This window comes from Salvelinus fontinalis, chromosome 9 (assembly GCF_029448725.1).
Source record: "Salvelinus fontinalis isolate EN_2023a chromosome 9, ASM2944872v1, whole genome shotgun sequence".
In the NCBI taxonomy this organism is placed as follows: Eukaryota; Metazoa; Chordata; class Actinopteri; order Salmoniformes; family Salmonidae; genus Salvelinus; species Salvelinus fontinalis.
Window position 1 is genome coordinate 43,208,765 of NC_074673.1, and position 17,511 is coordinate 43,226,275.

General features: G+C 45.5%; 1 protein-coding gene across 1 annotated transcript in view; it reads left to right on the forward strand.

Annotated features, from left to right (window-relative positions):
* Nucleotides 1-627: 627 nt before the first annotated feature.
* The window catches only part of nuak1b (NUAK family, SNF1-like kinase, 1b), a 30,979-nt gene continuing 14,095 nt past the window's right edge, over nt 628-17,511 (forward strand). Inside the window, exon 1 of the mRNA XM_055934514.1 lies at nt 628-1,980. Coding sequence (XP_055790489.1) covers nt 1,690-1,980 — 291 coding nt within the window. The 5' untranslated portion in view covers nt 628-1,689. The remainder of the gene's footprint in view (nt 1,981-17,511) is intronic.

Consider the following 17,511-nt stretch of genomic DNA (forward strand, 5'->3'; position numbering starts at 1 on the left):
CATGAATTCATGTTGCATAATGATAACATACATACTGTGGTATCCCCAGGGAATGACAGCAACACTGAGATAGATTGTGAATTCTGCGCAGCCAGGTTCTCAATGTGTCTTACTGCATGTCATCCGTCACTGTCATGCCAGAGTATGAATGCATAACATTTATTTTAGTGATAAACCTAACATTGGATACCTGTTTCTGTTTTTGCTTCCTGATTCATAAGTATCGTTGGCTCTTATAGACTCGCCCACACTAACAGTAGTGATTGTATTGTTCATGGAAAAAATATTGGTTTGAAAGTGAAGGACCTCCTGTGAAAGTAAAGGACCTCCTGTGACTTCATAAAGGTTTCAGCAATATTCATAATTAAACTGCCTCAACCTGAGTTGCCATTCAAAACTATATGTTCTCTTGCACTCTAATAACTTTGACACAGCTAAAATAATGAATGACAGGCATGATGATATTCCTTGACAGGTTATTACGATTTTAGGTTTTATTATGACTTTATATTGTATTTTGTGTCTGAAACACAGTTTAGTCATTAGGCTATAGTAAAATGACTATAGCTTGCCAAAAACAGGGCTGTACTTCCACAGCCTCTGTCAAGGGAAAAGCAGTCAGCAGCAGTCCAAAATCCAGAGAGAGGCAGAGAGCACAGCGGGAGAGAAGGAAGGAGGACTGTAAACTCCGCCTCCGGACTCGATCATTTCACATTCCTTATTCACAGCCCCTCACGTTAGAGAATATAGAGAAAGGGAGAAGAAGGGCACAAGAAGAAGGAGAGCAAAACGACAATGGCAATAATCAAAACGTCTGAGCTTGACATATCCGATCATAGCGCATCTGCAACGTCGACTTGGGCATGGAGCACTCGCGCCATACACAGAGCTCAGCTGAATGACGTTACACCTGGTTTGAGGACAAAATGAGGGTCATCTTCATCCAGAACGCCGGTTTCGTCGCTGCTTTCTCGGGAGGCAATGACGCTGACGGTTTCGCCTGTTAGTTGTGAGTTAACGATGTTGGCAGCATTTTTACGGTAGATTATGTGAACGGCCTAGAATAAACGAAAGACTATGAGATAATAATGCCAGTATAGGCTACTACACGGATAACGAGAATAGAATAGCCCGATGTTTAAATAACCTAAAAAAAAAAAAAATCTTTCTGGATTGCTAAATTTTGAGCACCATTGTTCATACCCGAGGAGACATACAATCGAAAGTGGATTCAGCTTCCGACATGCATTCGTCTGTCGAATTCTGAATACATATTTAGAGGACTGTAGCCATAGAATATACCTTCAGAGTAAAACATGTATAATATGCATTGCATTATGTATCAGGCGCGTAAAGACAGGTGATGTCACATGTCTCCTTTATAACCTTTTGCTTTTTTATTTAATCGTATAATAATGACTCACTCTTATAAGCCGACAAAGGGATGACAAGGTGTGGAGAGAATTCTTTGATCAGAAAATAATGAACAAAGGGAGTGATCATTAGACAATCGGAATAATTTCTATGTTTATTACTATAATATTTACGCATTATTCCTTGTAATTTATTTTATTTATTACGACTATTATTAGGCCTATAATAAGTATAACTATAGTATAAATATTTGTAACAAATAGCTTAGTTTAAGATATTTAACCGTGGGAAGTTAGTTTGAATACTTCCCTAGAGATGGAAACAGCTTGTCTCTCGGCCCACCGAGGGCTGACCCGTCCTGAGGCCAAACAACCCCCCACCGCAGTGGGTAAACCATCTAGGGGTGACCTGTCCCCTCCATCGCTACCTGCCGGTCATTCAATGGCAGAAACACCGGCAGCTAGCGATGGCAGCGGGAGAAATTCAGGCTTCAAGAAACACCACCACAAGCATAACCTGAAACACCGCTACGAATTGCTCGAGACTCTCGGAAGAGGGACCTATGGCAAAGTCAAGAAGGCAATTGAACGACACTCCGGCAGAGAGGTGAGACATTTATTTATGCATAGGGATTTTCAAAACTCTTTATGTATAGGGATTTCAAGAACCATGTATGCCTGAGACATCTGTAAAAGTTATTCTTGCGTTTACACAGGTAGCCAATTCCGATCTATTTTTCACTAATTGATCTTTTGACCAATCAGATCCGGAAAATATCTGATGTAATTGACCAAAATACCAATTAGCGGGAAAAAGATCAGAATTGGGCTGCCTGTGTAATTTAAGTCTACAGACCTGAGACGCCCAATCCTGAGTCATAGAAAACATAGCTACAACAAAGAGGCCCCAAATAGCTACTTTGCTGTGCTCTAGACATGTGTGTCTTTTTCCCCTCTGGGAATTCCCCCGTGCTCATAAGGCTCTAGAGGCCCTGGGAATATCTTCAGCACGCGCTGTCCTCAACGATACACATCATTGAAACAGGCCAACACTCCTCCAAGATACTTCAGCCTACTCACATTGAATGGGCTGGAATGTGCCATTTATTGCTGTAAGGTTAAGAGGTTTCTAGTTTGGCAAACTCAAACTTGAGAGCTGGCCTAGAATAACACCTCTTTTTGATGTTGTTGAAGTAATTGAACTGCATGTTAAAAGAATATATCTATATTTTTTAATGTAACCTTTATTTACAGTTGAAGTCGGAAGTTTACATACACTTATGTTGGAATCATTAAAACTCGTTTTTCAACCACTCCACACATTTCTTGTTAACAAACTATTTTTTTGGCAAGTCGGTTAGGACATCTACTTTGTACATGACACAAGTAATTTTTCCAACAATTGTTTCCAGACAGATTATTTCACTTGAAATTCACTGAATCACAATTCCAGTGGGTCAGAAGTTTACATACACTAAGTTGACTGTGCCTTTAAACAGCTTGGAAAATTCCAGAAAATGATGTCATGGCTTTAGAAGCTTCTGATAGGCTAATTGACATCATTTGAGTCAATTGGAGGCGTACCTGTGGATGTAGTTCAAGGTCTACCTTCAAACTCAGTACCTCTTTGCTTGACATCATGGAAAAATCTAAAGAAATCATCCAAGACCTCAGAAAAAAAATTGTCAACCTCCTCAAGTCTGGTTCATCCTCGGGAGCAATTTCCAAACGCCTGAAGGTACCACGTTCATCTGTACAAATTATAGTACGCAAGTATAAACACCATGGGACCACGCAGCCGTCATACCGCTCAGGAAGGAGACGCGTTGTCTCCTAGAGATGAACGTACTTTGATGTGAAAAGTGCAAATCAATCCCAGAACAACAGCAAAGGACCTTGTGAAGATGCTGGGGGAAACAGATACAAAAGTATCTGTATCCACAGTAAAACAATTCCTATATCGACCTAACCTGAAAGGCCGCTCAGCAAGGAAGAAGCAACTGCTCTAAAACCACCATAAAAAAGCCAGACTACGGTTTGCAACTGCACTTGGGGGCAAAGATAGTACTTTTTGGAGAAATATCCTCTGGTCTGATGAAACAAAAATACAACTGTTTGGCCATAATGACCATCGTTATGTTTGGAGGAAAAAGGGGGCTGCTTGCTAGCTGAAGAACACCATCCCAACCGTGAAGCACGGGGGTGGCAGCATCATGTTGTGAGGGTGCTTTGCTGCAGGAGGGACTGGTGCACTTCACAAAAAAGATGGCATCATGAGGGAGGAAAATGATGTGGATATATTGAAGCAACATCTCAGGAAGTTAAAACTTGTTCGTAAATGGGTCTTCCAAATGGACAATGACCCCAAGCATACTTCCAAAGTTGTGGCAAAATGGCTTCAGGACAGTAAAGTCAAGGTATTGGAGTGGCCATCACATAGCCCTGACCTCAATCCTATAGAACATTTGTGGGCAAAACTGAAAAAGCGTGTGCGAGCAAGGAGGCCTACAAACCTGACTCAGTTACACCAGCTCTGTCAGGAGGAATGGACCAAAATTAACCCAACTTATTGTGGGAAGCTTGTGGAAGGCTACCCAAAACGTTTGACCTAAGTTAAACAATTTAAAAACAATGCTACCAAATACTAATTGAGTGTATGTAAACTTCTGACCCACTGGGAATGTGATGAAAGAAGTAAAAGCTTAAATAAATAATTCTCTCTACTGTTATTCTGACATTTCACATTCTTAAAATAAAGTGGTGATCCTAACTGACCTAAGACAGGGAATTTTTACTCGGATTAAATGTCAGGAATTGTGAAAAACTGAGTTTAAATGTATTTGGCTAAGGTGTATGTAAACTTCAGACTTCAACTAGGCAAGTCAGTTAAGAACAAATTCTTACAATGACGGCCCACCTGGGGAACAGTGGGTTAACTGCCTTGTTTAGAGGCAGATCTACATATTTTTACCTTGTCAGCTCAGGGATTCAATCCACCGAGCTTTCGGTTACTGGCCCAATGCTTTAACCACTAGGCTACCTACCGCCCCTATGACTGTGTCCCTTTGACCAATGTCCCTCAACTTTTTTGTTTTTGTTTGTGTCTTGGTGTTGGTCAACAATATCCTGGAGTTTCTCCATGACTTGGAGAACAGCAGCATGTCATTGCATGCTCGTCATCTGCCCCCATGCACCATATTTGGAGACCCATGCACCTCACCTCTTCAGATATTTCTATGTGCTGCATCATTTTACCCATGATCCCCTTTTGGCAGAACGAGAGGAAATTTCCTTACGTGTGTTCAGATTCAGAATGCCAGGGGGGAAACTCAGTCGGGTCAACATGTCCCTCTGTGTTCCATAGCTCCTGGCACATGCATGCTTGGTGGAGGCACCATAAACCCGTAGCTCAAATAGCACCCTCACATGACCTGCCTGGCTGTTGCCAATGCTTTATGGCATCAACGCCTTATTGCAAGTTTTCCAACTCATTAAACAGACAGGGTGCTTGGTTCAAGTGAAAATCAGGATCTGTTTGGGTCTGTTTTTAAAAGCCTAGTCACATTTGGTGAAATGTTTAAGGCTATTATGTTATATCCCATTAATAACCGCAGTTTCACCACTTTGTATGTCATTGCCATCTCCACATGCCCTGACATCATTCTAGAGATTTATGGAGTGATGGTAATGCCTGATCCCCATGCATTCCTCCTCTATCAGTTAGCCTGGCCTGGCTTAGTTCTTCAGCCCTTAATGATTCCACTTCAAATAGCAGGCAGCAGAGCTGACTCTGGAACAGTGTGTAGGTGGTAGCTAATTATAAATCAACCTGAACTGTTGCCGTTGAATGTGTCACAACATTATTACCAGTACAAGTGGCCATGGGCCCTTTGTAAATCAACACTTGAGTACATTCAGTTCAGAGGCACCCAGACAGAGATAGAGAGGGTGTGCAGACTGTGGCCCCAGGGCACTTGTGTCTGGCATGGTGCTGTGAAAGTGTACATGACCCCTGACCTAAAGAGCCCCTGGTGTCCATACGATAGAGATAGCAACAGGGTGAGAGATCGTTATGGAATCCCTCTGCTGGCCCTGCCCGTATTACTTTCCCTGGCATGCCCCGGCTTCCTTTGCAGCTAGACTAAATGAGAAGAGCAAAAGGGCAAAGAGAAGAGACTGATGACTTGTGTTTGTGGGTTTATCATTGAAGAGAGATTGATTAGATGTCGGGGTGCATGAGAGCATGTGTTCAAGTGTGACAGCCTGTAGACATAGAATCTGCACAACCTTCTGTTGTGTTTGTCGGCTGCTCACTTTGGATGGAAAGTCAGTGTGTCTGTGTCCTCATACTGTATGTGTGGTTTGATTTGACTACTGTATGTGTGGTTTGATTTGACTACTGTATGTGTGGTTTGATTTGACTACTGTATGTGTGGTTTGATTTGACTACTGTATGTGTGGTTTGATTTGACTACTGTATGTGTGGTTTGATTTGACTACTGTATGTGTGGTTTGATTTGACTACTGTATGTGTGGTTTGATTTGACTACTGTATGTGTGGTTTGATTTGACTACTGTATGTGTGGTTTGATTTGACTACTGTATGTGTGGTTTGATTTGACTACTGTATGTGTGGTTTGATTTGACTACTGTATGTGTGGTTTGATTTGACTACTGTATGTGTGGTTTGATTTGACTACTGTATGTGTGGTTTGATTTGACTACTGTATGTGTGGTTTGATTTGACTACTGTATGTGTGGTTTGATTTGACTACTGTATGTGTGGTTTGATTTGAATACTGTATATGTGGTTTGATTTGACTACTGTATGTGTGGTTTGATTTGACTACTGTATGTGTGGTTTGATTTGACTACTGTATGTGTGGTTTGATTTGACTACTGTATGTGTGGTTTGATTTGACTACTGTATGTGTGGTTTGATTTGACTACTGTATGTGTGGTTTGATTTGACTACTGTATGTGTGGTTTGATTTGACTACTGTATGTGTGGTTTGATTTGACTACTGTATGTGTGGTTTGATTTGACTACTGTATGTGTGGTTTGATTTGACTACTGTATGTGTGCATGGGCTTGGATGTGCAAAGGTCAATGTGTATGCAATTCTGTGTGTTTGTGTCAGTGTGTTTGGGTGCATAAGGGCTCACGAGTGGCACAGTGGTCTAAGGCACTGCATCTCAGTGCTATAGGCGTCACTACAGACTCTGGTTCGATTCCAGGCTGTATCACAACCGGCCGTGATTTGGAGTCCCATAGGGTGGCGCACAATTGGCCCAGTGTCGTCTAGGTTAGGGTTTGGCCGGGCTAGGCTGTCATTGTAAATAAGAATTTGTTATTAACTGACTTGCCTTGTTAAATAAACATATATTTTTTAATAAAAGGTGCATGTGTGTGCTTACATGCGTGTATGCGTGTCCGTTTTAGTGTGTGTGAGGGAGGAGATGCCTTACGCAAAGGGAAAAGGTTGTGGTGACAGCAGTGGGCATTGACACATGAAAGGCCGTCCCCAGCTGGAAATAAGACACAAATGGAAAGTTATTATCCTGTGGGGGGGTCCAAAGCACAGGGAGGGAGGGAGGGAGGGAAAGAGTGAGGGAGGGATGGGGGAGGAGAAGGGAGAGAGGGAGATGGGAGGAGGGGAGCAGTTTAAAGATAGGGGACCCCATCATAATGGGAGGGGTGGGCTTTAGTTTAGGGGTTAGAAAGTCACATTCATATGAGTTTAAAGCACTAGATTACCTCACCCCCAAACAATGGATTCACTGGGGATTAACTGGGAGGAGAAAATTACTGAGATTCACTGTTATGGGCTGTAGTTGTGCAGTTTTCAGCAGTTTTTCTTCTTCACTCTGGCACTGTGGTAAAAAGATGGCTCAGCTCTCTCAATCAATCATAGGGTCCTCCCTGCTATTGTTAACTCCCCTGACACACACACACACACACACACACACACACACACACACACACACACACACACACACACACACACACACACACACACACACACACACACACACACACACACACACACACACACACACACACACACACACACACACACACACACACACACACACAGTCTCTCCATCCATACAAATGAACATGATCTTCAGAGAGAAAGGGGGAACTAGTGATGGATACCTCATCAATTTTAAGGGGCTGAGAAACCGCCGGTCGTTGTCAGGCTCTAGTGGAGCGGAGCGCGGCCTCTCGCATCAAACACACTTCAGCCTACAGCCTGTAGAGGAGGACTATACCTGGCACAGGGTGGCTGGGCAAGGCCGGCAGGGCAGCCATCTGTGTGACTGACAGTAATAGCCCAACACTTAAAGACAAAAGCAGGGCTGCAGTACTGTAGCCAGTCAGCCAGCTGGCAGGTGGATGATACACAGGCCTGCGTGTTTAATGACCCCACCCACTCCAGGGTCCCAGGGGAGTAAGAGACGAGCCCGGTGGGATGGATGGATTTTTTTCTGCTCTCTGTATTGTTGGAATACTGTTTCTAATAGGCTGACATATTTCTTCTTATTTCTCGTGTGTTTTTTGTTGTTGATTATTGCATTGTTGGGTTTTACGTTTGTAAGAAAGGCATTTCACTGTACTCGTACATGTGACATTAAAAACATAACTCACAGTATAATGAGGGTCAAAGGGCAGTGTATATTGATACTGTACTATCTGCAATACATGCAGCACAGTCGTCTACAAATCTCTCTAAAAATTCAACCACACACACCACAGTAAGACCTTTGTGTATTTATACAGAGGGTTGCACATTTTGGGGAATATTCAGAGGTGTAAACTTTGTGGGAATTAACGGGAATATATGGGAATTAACAGGAATATATGGGAATTAATGGAAATATGTCACGTTCCTGACCTTATTTCCTTTATTTTGTCTTTATTTAGTATGGTCAGGGCGTGAGTTTGGGTGGGCATTCTATGTTATGTGTTTCTATGTTGGGTTCAATGTATTAGCCTGATATGGTTCTCAATTAGGGGCAGGTGTTTTACGTTTCCTATGAGAACCATATTAAGGTAGGCTGTTCACACCGTTTGTTTGTGGGTGATTGTTGCTGTGTTTGTGTTTGTTGCACCACACGGTACTGTCTCGTTTCGTTTCGTTCATTCTTTCCTGTTCGTGCGTTCATTGTTATATGTTCTCAAGTTCAGGTCTGTTTATGTAACGGCTATCGTCATATTCTTCCTCCTCCACGGACGAGGAGAGGCGAGACGGATCGGACCAATACGCAGAGTGGTTAGGGTTCATAATGATTTATTATAACGAAACTGAAACTGACTTACAAAACAAATAAACGAAGTGCATAAACCGATACAGTACCGTGTGGTGTAACCAACACAGACACGGAAACAAACACCCACAAAACACACGTGAAACCCAGGCTGCCTAAGTATGATTCTCAATCAGGGACAACGATTGACAGCTGTCTCTGATTGAGAATCATACCCGGCCGAACACAAACATCCCAACATAGAAAATCAAACATAGACAAACCCACCCAACTCACGCCCTGACCAACTAAATAAATACAAGAAAAAGGAAAACAGGTCAGGAACGTGACATAGCCCCCCCCCTTAAGGTGCGAACTCCGAGCGCACCAGCATAAACTCTAGGGGAGGGTCTGGGTGGGCGTCTGTCCACGGTGGCGGCTCTGGCGCTGGTCGTGGTCCCCACCCCACCATAGTCAAACCCCGCTTCCGTGGCCTCCTCCCAATGGCCACCCTCCATGTCAATCCCACTATACCAAAGGGCAGCACCGGACTGAGGGGCAGCTCCGGACTGAGGGGCAGCACCGGACTGAGGGGCGGATCCTGGCTGGCTGGCTCTGGTGGATCCTGGCTGGCCGGCTCTGGCGGATCCTGGCTGGCCGGCTCTGGCGGATCCTGGCTGGACGGCTCTGGCGGATCCTGGCTGGACGGCTCTGGCGGATCCTGGCTGGCCGGCTCTGGCGGATCCTGGCTGGACGGCTCTGGCGGCTCCTGGCTGGACGGCTCCGGCTGGTCCTGGCTGGACGGCTCTGGCTGGTCCTGGCTGGACGGCTCTGGCGGCTCGGGACAGACGGACAGCGCTGGGCAGGCAGACAGTTCAGACAGCGCTGGGCAGGCAGACAGTTTAGACAGCGCTGAGAAGGCAGGCAGTTCAGACAGCGCTGGGAAGGCAGGCAGTTCAAACAGCGCTGGGAAGGCAGGCAGTTCAGACAGCGCTGGGAAGGCAGGCAGTTCAGACAGCGCTGGGAAGGCAGGCAGTTCAGACTCAGGCTGCGCTGGAGAGGAGGAAGGCTCTGACAGCGCTGGACAGGTGGGAGCAGCTGGAGAGAGAACCCGGAGAGACAGCCTGGTGCGGGGGGCTGCCACCGGAGGACTGGTACGTGGAGGTGGCACCGGGTATACCGGACCGTGAAGGAGGACACACGCTCTTGAGTACCGAGCCTCCCCAACCCTACCAGGTTGAATGGTCCCCGTAGCCCTGCCAGTGCGGCGAGGTGGAATAGCCCGCACTGGGCTATGCTGGCGAACCGGGGACACCATCTGTAAGGCTGGTGCCATGTACGCTTCATGGCACCCGGCTCGATGCCCAACCTAGCCCTACCAGTGCAGCGAGGTGGAATAGCCCGCACTGGGCTAAGCACGCGTACTGGGGACACCGTGCGCTTTACCGCATAACACGGTGTCTGACCAGTACGACGCCCTCTCACTCCACGGTAAGCACGGGGAGTTGGCTCAGGTATCCTACCCGGCTTTGCCACACTCAGCGTGTGCCCCCCCCCCCCCCCCAATACATTTTTGTGTCTGACTCTCGGGCACCCAACCGCGTCGCCGCGCTGCCTCCTCATACCAGCGCCTCTCTGCCTTCGCTGCCTCCAACTCCGCCTTGGGACGGCGATATTCCCCTGGCTGAGCCCAGGGTCCTTTGCCGTCCAGGATCTCTTCCCAAGTCCACGAGTCCTGTGTCCTCGGCTTGATCCTTTTGGGGTGGGTGTTTCTGTAACGGCTATCGTCATATTCTTCCTCCTCCTCGGACGAGGAGAGGCGAGACGGATCGGACCAATACGCAGAGTGGTTAGGGTTCATAACTGACTTACAAAACAAATAAACGAAGTGCATAAACCGATACAGTACTGTGTGGTGCAACCAACACAGACACGGAAACAAACACCCACAAAACACACATGAAACCCAGGCTGCCTCAGTATGATTCTCAATCAGGGACAACGATTGACAGCTGTCTCTGATTGAGAATCATACCCGGCCGAACACAAACATCCCAACATAGAAAATCAAACATAGACAAACCCACCCAACTCACGCCCTGACCAACTAAATAAATACAAGAAAAATGAAAACAGGTCAGGAACGTGACAGTTTACGTCGTTTTGTTATTTTGTAGTTTGTTCAAGTGTTTTTCGTCTTCATTTAAATAAATCATTATGTCTTCATACCTCGCTGCATATTGGTCCGATCCTTGTTCCACCTCAGACGAGGAGGAGAACGAACGTTACAAAATATATGCAAATGAATATTAATACCATTTAAATGTAGATGTTTATTGCATTGGATATATTTACCATATCAAATGAAGAATGAAAGAAACATTTTACTTTATCATAAGTAGACAATTGCAAATTATTAAATCCTTCCAATAGAAATTTTAAAAAACAATTTAGTTACGAATTTAACTTTAATTAAATGAGTTGACTTTTCACATGGGATGATTTCACCGAACAACAAAAGAAAGGGAATATTGAATGATCCCCAATGATCCATCGCATCTCCCAAAAACGTTTTCAACATACATCTGTAAAATGATAGTCTAGAAACTAAAGCTTTGGTTGTCTTCCGCTCAGGCTTCCATGTCTTCTCCCTGGACCTCCTCAATGTCCACCTCTTGAACATCAGACTCTGAGGCCTCATCTTCACTGTCACTTTCCAACCTGGTTGAGGATGGCTCGTTGTCAGGCTCAAAAAGCCTCAAATCTGCCCGGATGGCCACCAATTTTTCAACCCTTGTATTGGTCAGCCTGTTGCGTGCTTTGGTGTGTGTTCCCAAACAAGGACCAGTTGCACTCTGAGGCGGCTGATGTTGTTGGGATTTGGAGGATGATGGAGGCAGGAGGTGAAAGAGCCTCAGATCCACAAAGTCCCTTCCACCAGGTGGCTGATGAGATATGTTGGCATGACTGCCATATTGCATCTCCATCCCAAAGCCCTTGCTTGGAAGTGTACTTCGCCAGACTGCCAAGAACCTTGCCCTCATCCAGGCCAAGGTGGCGAGACACGGTTTTGATGACACCATAGGCCTTGTTAATCTCTGCACCAGACAGGATGCACTTGCCAGCATACAGTGCCCTGCAAAAGTATTCATCCCCCTTGACGTTTTTCCTAATTTGTTGCATTACAACCTGTAATTTAAATAGATTTTTATTTGGATTTTATGTAATGGACATACACAAAATAGTTCAAATTGAGGGCCTCCCGGGTGGCGCAGTGGTCTAGGGCACTGCATCGCAGTGCTAGCTGCACCACCAGAGTCTCTGGGTTCGCGCCCAGGCTCTGTCGCAGCCGGCCGCGACCGGGAGGTCCGTGGGGCGACGCACAATTGGCCTAGCGTCGTCCGGGTTAGGGAGGGTTTGGCCGGTAGGGATATCCTTGTCTCATCGCGCTCCAGCGACTCCTGTGGCGGGCCGGGCGCAGTGCGCGCTAACCAAGGGGGCCAGGTGCACGGTGTTTCCTCTGACACATTGGTGCGGCTGGCTTCCGGGTTGGAGGCGCGCTGTTTTAAGAAGCAGTGCGGCTTGGTTGGGTTGTGCTTCGGAGGACGCATGGCTTTCGACCTTTGTCTCTCCCGAGTCCGTACGGGAGTTGCAGCGATGAGACAAGATAGTAATTACTAGCGATTGGATACCACGAAATTTGGGGAGAAAAGGGGGTAAAAAAATAAAGAAAAAAATTCAAAGTTCAAATTGGTGAAATGTTGACATGTTACATGTTAAAAATAATTCTAAAAAATTAAAAATTGAAAAGTGCATATGTATTCACCCCCTTTGCTCTGAAGTCCCTAAATAAGATCTGGTGCAACCAATTACCTTCAGAAGTGACATAATTAGTTAAATAAAGTCCACTTGTGTGCAATCTAAGTGTCACATGATCTGTCACATGATCTCAGTATATATACACCTGTTCTGAAAGGCCTCAGAGTCTGCAGCACCACTAAGCAAGGGGCACCACCAAGCGAGCGGCACCATGAAGACAAAGGAGCTCTCCAAACAGGTCAGGGACAAAGTTGTGGAGAAGTACAGATCAGGGTTGGGTTATAAAAAAATATCTGAAACTTTGAACATCCCACGGAGCACCATTAAATCCATTATTAAAAAATGGAAAGAATATGGCACCACAACAAACCTGCCAAGAGAGGGACGCCCACCAAAACTCACAGACCAGGCAAGGAGGGCATTAATCAGAGAGGCAACAAAGAGACCAAAGATAACCCTGAAGGAGCTGCAAAGCTCCACAGCGGAGATTGGAGTATCTGTCCATAGGACCACTTTAAGCCGTACACTCCACAGAGCTGGGCTTTACGAAAGAGTGGACAGAAAAAAAGCCATTGCCTAATGAAAAAAATAAGCAAACATGTTTGGTGTTTGCCAAAAGGCATGTGGGAGACTCCCCAAACATATGGAAGAAGGTACTCCGGTCAATTTAGTTTTTTGGCCATCAAGGAAAATGCTATGTCTGGCGCAAACCCACCACCTCTCATCACCCCGAGAACACTATCCACACAGTGAATCATGTTCGCAGCATTGTCTGTCACCAGTGCAAATACCTTCTGTGGTCCAAGGTCATTGATGTCGAGACCGGTGTGTCTGTTGTCCCTTGTGCCTGTGCTCTTGTACAATACTGGTTGAGGGATGGAGAGGATGTAGTTAATTATTCCTTGCCCAAAAACATTCGACCACCCATCAGAGATGATTACAATACAGTCTGCTTTCTCAATGATTTGCTTGACCTTCACTTGAACACTGTTGAACTCTGCATTCAGCAAATGAGTAGATAAAGCATGTCTGGTTGGAGGGGTGTATGCTGGTTGAAGATCATTCAGAAATCTCTTCCAATACACATTGCCTGTGAGCATCAGAGATGAACCAGTTGTATACACAGCTCAAGCAAGACATTCATCAGCATTTCTCTGACTACGTTCCTCCATTGAGTCAAAAAAACTTCTCATTCCAGGAGGACCATGAGCTGTTGCTATCGATAAGGTGTCTGCTTCATCATTTTCACCTTGAATAGACGAAGAGGGAATTTTGTCAGAGGTTGCTTGTTGTGAGTGCTGAGGGAACTTTATGCACTTGGCCAGATTATTCTGCATCTGTTGCATTCTTCACATATGATTTAGCACAGTATTTGCAAATGTACACAGCATTTCCTTCTACATTAGCTGCAGTGAAATGTCCCCACACATCAGATAATGCCCGTGGCATTTTCCTGTAAAGATTAGGGAAAAAAAGGAAAAAAACCTAATACAATTCCATGTACATATAAATAGTTAAGCAGTTAGATTAAACAACTCCTTTGTAAGATACATGTTTTTAAACGAAACATGTTTGGAAACAGGTGAATTAACACTCCTCAGTTAGCAGGCTCAAGCAAGTTAAAACCCACATGGTAGCAAAAACTAACTAGCAGAAATTGTTAACAAGTTAGAAATGATTAAAACATACTTTGCTGTAGGCTACTATTTACTAGTTAACAAAAAATGATGTATGTCATATAAAATACACTGCTCAAAAAAATAAAGGGAACACTAAAATAACACATCCTAGATCTGAATGAATGAAATATTCTTATTAAATACTTTTTTCTTTACATAGTTGAATGTGCTGACAACAAAATCACACAAAAATGATCAATGGAAATCAAATTTATCAACCCATGGAGGTCTGGATTTGGAGTCACACTCAAAATTAAAGTGGAAAACCACACTACAGGCTGATCCAACTTTGATGTAATGTCCTTAAAACAAGTCAAAATGAGGCTCAGTAGTGTGTGTTGCCTCCACGTGCCTGTATGACCTCCCTACAACGCCTGGGCATGCTCCTGATGAGGTGGCGGATGGTCTCCTGAGACCTGGACTAAAGCATCCGCCAACTCCTGGACAGTCTGTGGTGCAACGTGGCGTTGGTGGATGGAGCAAGACATGATGTCCCAGATGTGCTCAATTGGATTCAGGTTTGGGGAACGGGCGGGCCAGTCCATAGCATCAATGCCTTCCTCTTGCAGGAACTGCTGACACACTCCAGCCACATGAGGTCTAGCATTGTCTTGCATTAGGAGGACCCCAGGGCCAACCGCACCAGCATATGGTCTCACAAGGGGTCTGGGGATCTCATCTCGGTACCTAATGGCAGTCAGGCTACCTCTGGTGAGCACATGGAGGGCTGTGCGGCCCCCCAAAGAAATGCCACCCCACACCATGACTGACCCACCGCCAAACCGGTCATGCTGGAGGATGTTGCAGGCAGCAGAACGTTCTCCACGGCGTCTCCAGACTCTGGCACGTCTGTCACATGTGCTCAGTGTGAACCTGCTTTCATCTGTGAAGAGCACAGGGCGCCAGTGGCGAATTTGCCAATCTTGGTGTTCTCTGGCAAATGCCAAAGGTCCTGCACAGTGTTGGGCTGTAAGCACAACCCCCACCTGTGGACGTCGGGCCCTCATACCACCCTCATGGAGTCTGTTTCTGACCGTTTGAGCAGACACATGCACATTTGTGGCCTGCTGGAAGTCATTTTGCAGGGCTCTGGTAGTGCTCCTCCTTGCACAAAGGCGGAGGTAGCGGTCCTGCTGTTGGGTTGTTGCCCTCCTACGGCCTCCTCCACGTCTCCTGATGTACTGGCCTGTCTCCTGGTAGCGCCTCCATGCTCTGGACACTACGCTGACAGACACAGCAAACCTTCTTGCCACAGCTCGCATTGATGTGCCATCCTGGATGAGCTGCACTACCTGAGCCACTTGTGTGGGTTGTCGACTCCGTCTCATGCTACCACTAGAGTGAAAGCACCGCCAGCATTCAAAAGTGACTAAAACATCAGCCAGGAAGCATAGGAACTGAGAAGTGGTCTGTGGTCACCACCTGCAGAACCACTCCTTTATTGGGGGTGTCTTGCTAATTGCCTATAATTTCCACCTGTTGTCTTTGTTGCTTCCTAAGTGGACAGTTTGATTTCACAGAAGTGTGATTGACTTGGAGTTACATTGTGTTGTTTAAGTGTTCCCTTTATTTTTTTGAGCAGTGTATATTCACCCAGTATTGTAATAAAAATATACCAGAAAGCATGTAGTTCTTGGCTCAGACAATGTAGTAGTGTGGGCTCAATAGCATCTCATTAGTGTGCAAGATCTTGACAATCAGCTGTACATGTGATGGAAGAGTGCACTGCACATGTGATGGAATAATGCACTGTGCATGTAGAGGGTTGCAATTCCATTGAATTGGGGATAGTTGAACCAAAATATGCCAAAATACCTAGAATTGCCTTATGTGTATCCCACCAAAAAGGTTCATTGTTATAAGCTACAGTTTTTGACGAATTTAAGCAAAATTCCCCAAAATCCCGGGCTTAACTTCTCATTGAAAATTTCCCCCAAAAATCTGGAAATTTACTGGAAAGTTTCCGACCCTTTGCAACCCTATTTCTACATCACCATCTCCAAGTAGAGTGTGTCCTGTATTGTACTTCTATAGGAACTGACAGATCCCGGCCTTCAATAAAAAACAGCACCAGTGAAAAACGGACCAGCAGTGCAGACAGTGTGCTGCTTCACATAGAGACAGACTGGGGACTTACGTTCCCATTCATGGTTTAGGATTTGGCATGAAGTGAATACAGTACTAATGCTGTTGATAACAGTGGAGGTACAACACTTCACCAATAGAGACCAGCAACTAACTAAGACCTAAAGACTACCACTCAGCGTGTGGAAACAAAACAGGGCCTTTCCTTGTTTATATTTACATCTTTTTTTTATTCTCTGTAATCAAGTCGTGCTCTGGATGAGGAGAGTTATTCTGGTCGGGTTATTTTTATGAATTTACACAGTAATTAGCTTGGCACACTGAGTGTGTGGTTTGTACTGCTGCCTGGCTCTGGAGTAGAATTGGCCTCCACTGTAATGGACCTCTCTCTTAGTAAGGAAAGCTTTTGTCGTCCCTATAGGCTAGCTAACAGAGACCAGGGGGAGGCCAAGTAGGGGGAAGTCTCTGTTGACTTTAATTGTTTTACTCTTATCCAGAACAATTTGGTTTAAGTGCCTTGCTCAAGGTACATCGACCTAGTCTGCTTGGGGATTCGAACCAGCGACCTTTCGGTTACTGGCCCAATGCTCTTAACCGCTAGGCTACCTGCCACCCTTGACCTTAGACCTCTGGTTTGTAGTTTTTACAACAGATGTGGGTGTAGGCCTACATACTGTACGACGTGTATAAGTGTTTGTGAGCGGCATGGTGTAAATCAACACGATACGTTGGCCTGAAAGTGTGTTCGTTTGGCACTTGCATCTACTGTAATGTCTTCACAGGCTAGTTGAGAAGGTTCAGCTTCATCAATCCACTCCCCCTGCTGGCAGGCACACACACCGCCCCCGAGCTGCAGTTGCCATGGAAACCCACAGCCCAGAAACTCCCTATTCTCCTTGATGTTCTACCTGATATGTCCATTAGACCAGAGTCAGGCTAGAGGGAGTCGCCCCCGCCCCACTCCACACACATCACAGACTAGATAGACCAAGCCCCTAGCACCAGCTGTCTGTTAATACCAGGGTGAACACTCCGTACAATGGAGTCCTCATTACTGCACCACGCGCCAACGCTGTTTCTTTCCACCGAGAGCACCTTCCTTTTCTCCTCTAAAGAGACGGGGAATTACACAGCAGGAGCCTCTGATGACCGAGTCTCAGTGCCTCTCCTGTCTGTGTTGACTGGCTGAGTGGAGAGCAGAGGTCACAACGGGTGGGTCACTATGGGGCTCTGGGAAGGAGGGTCAAAGAGTGTTCATTTAGATTATGTTATGTAAGACATACTGTATTTTGCAAAGGTCAACA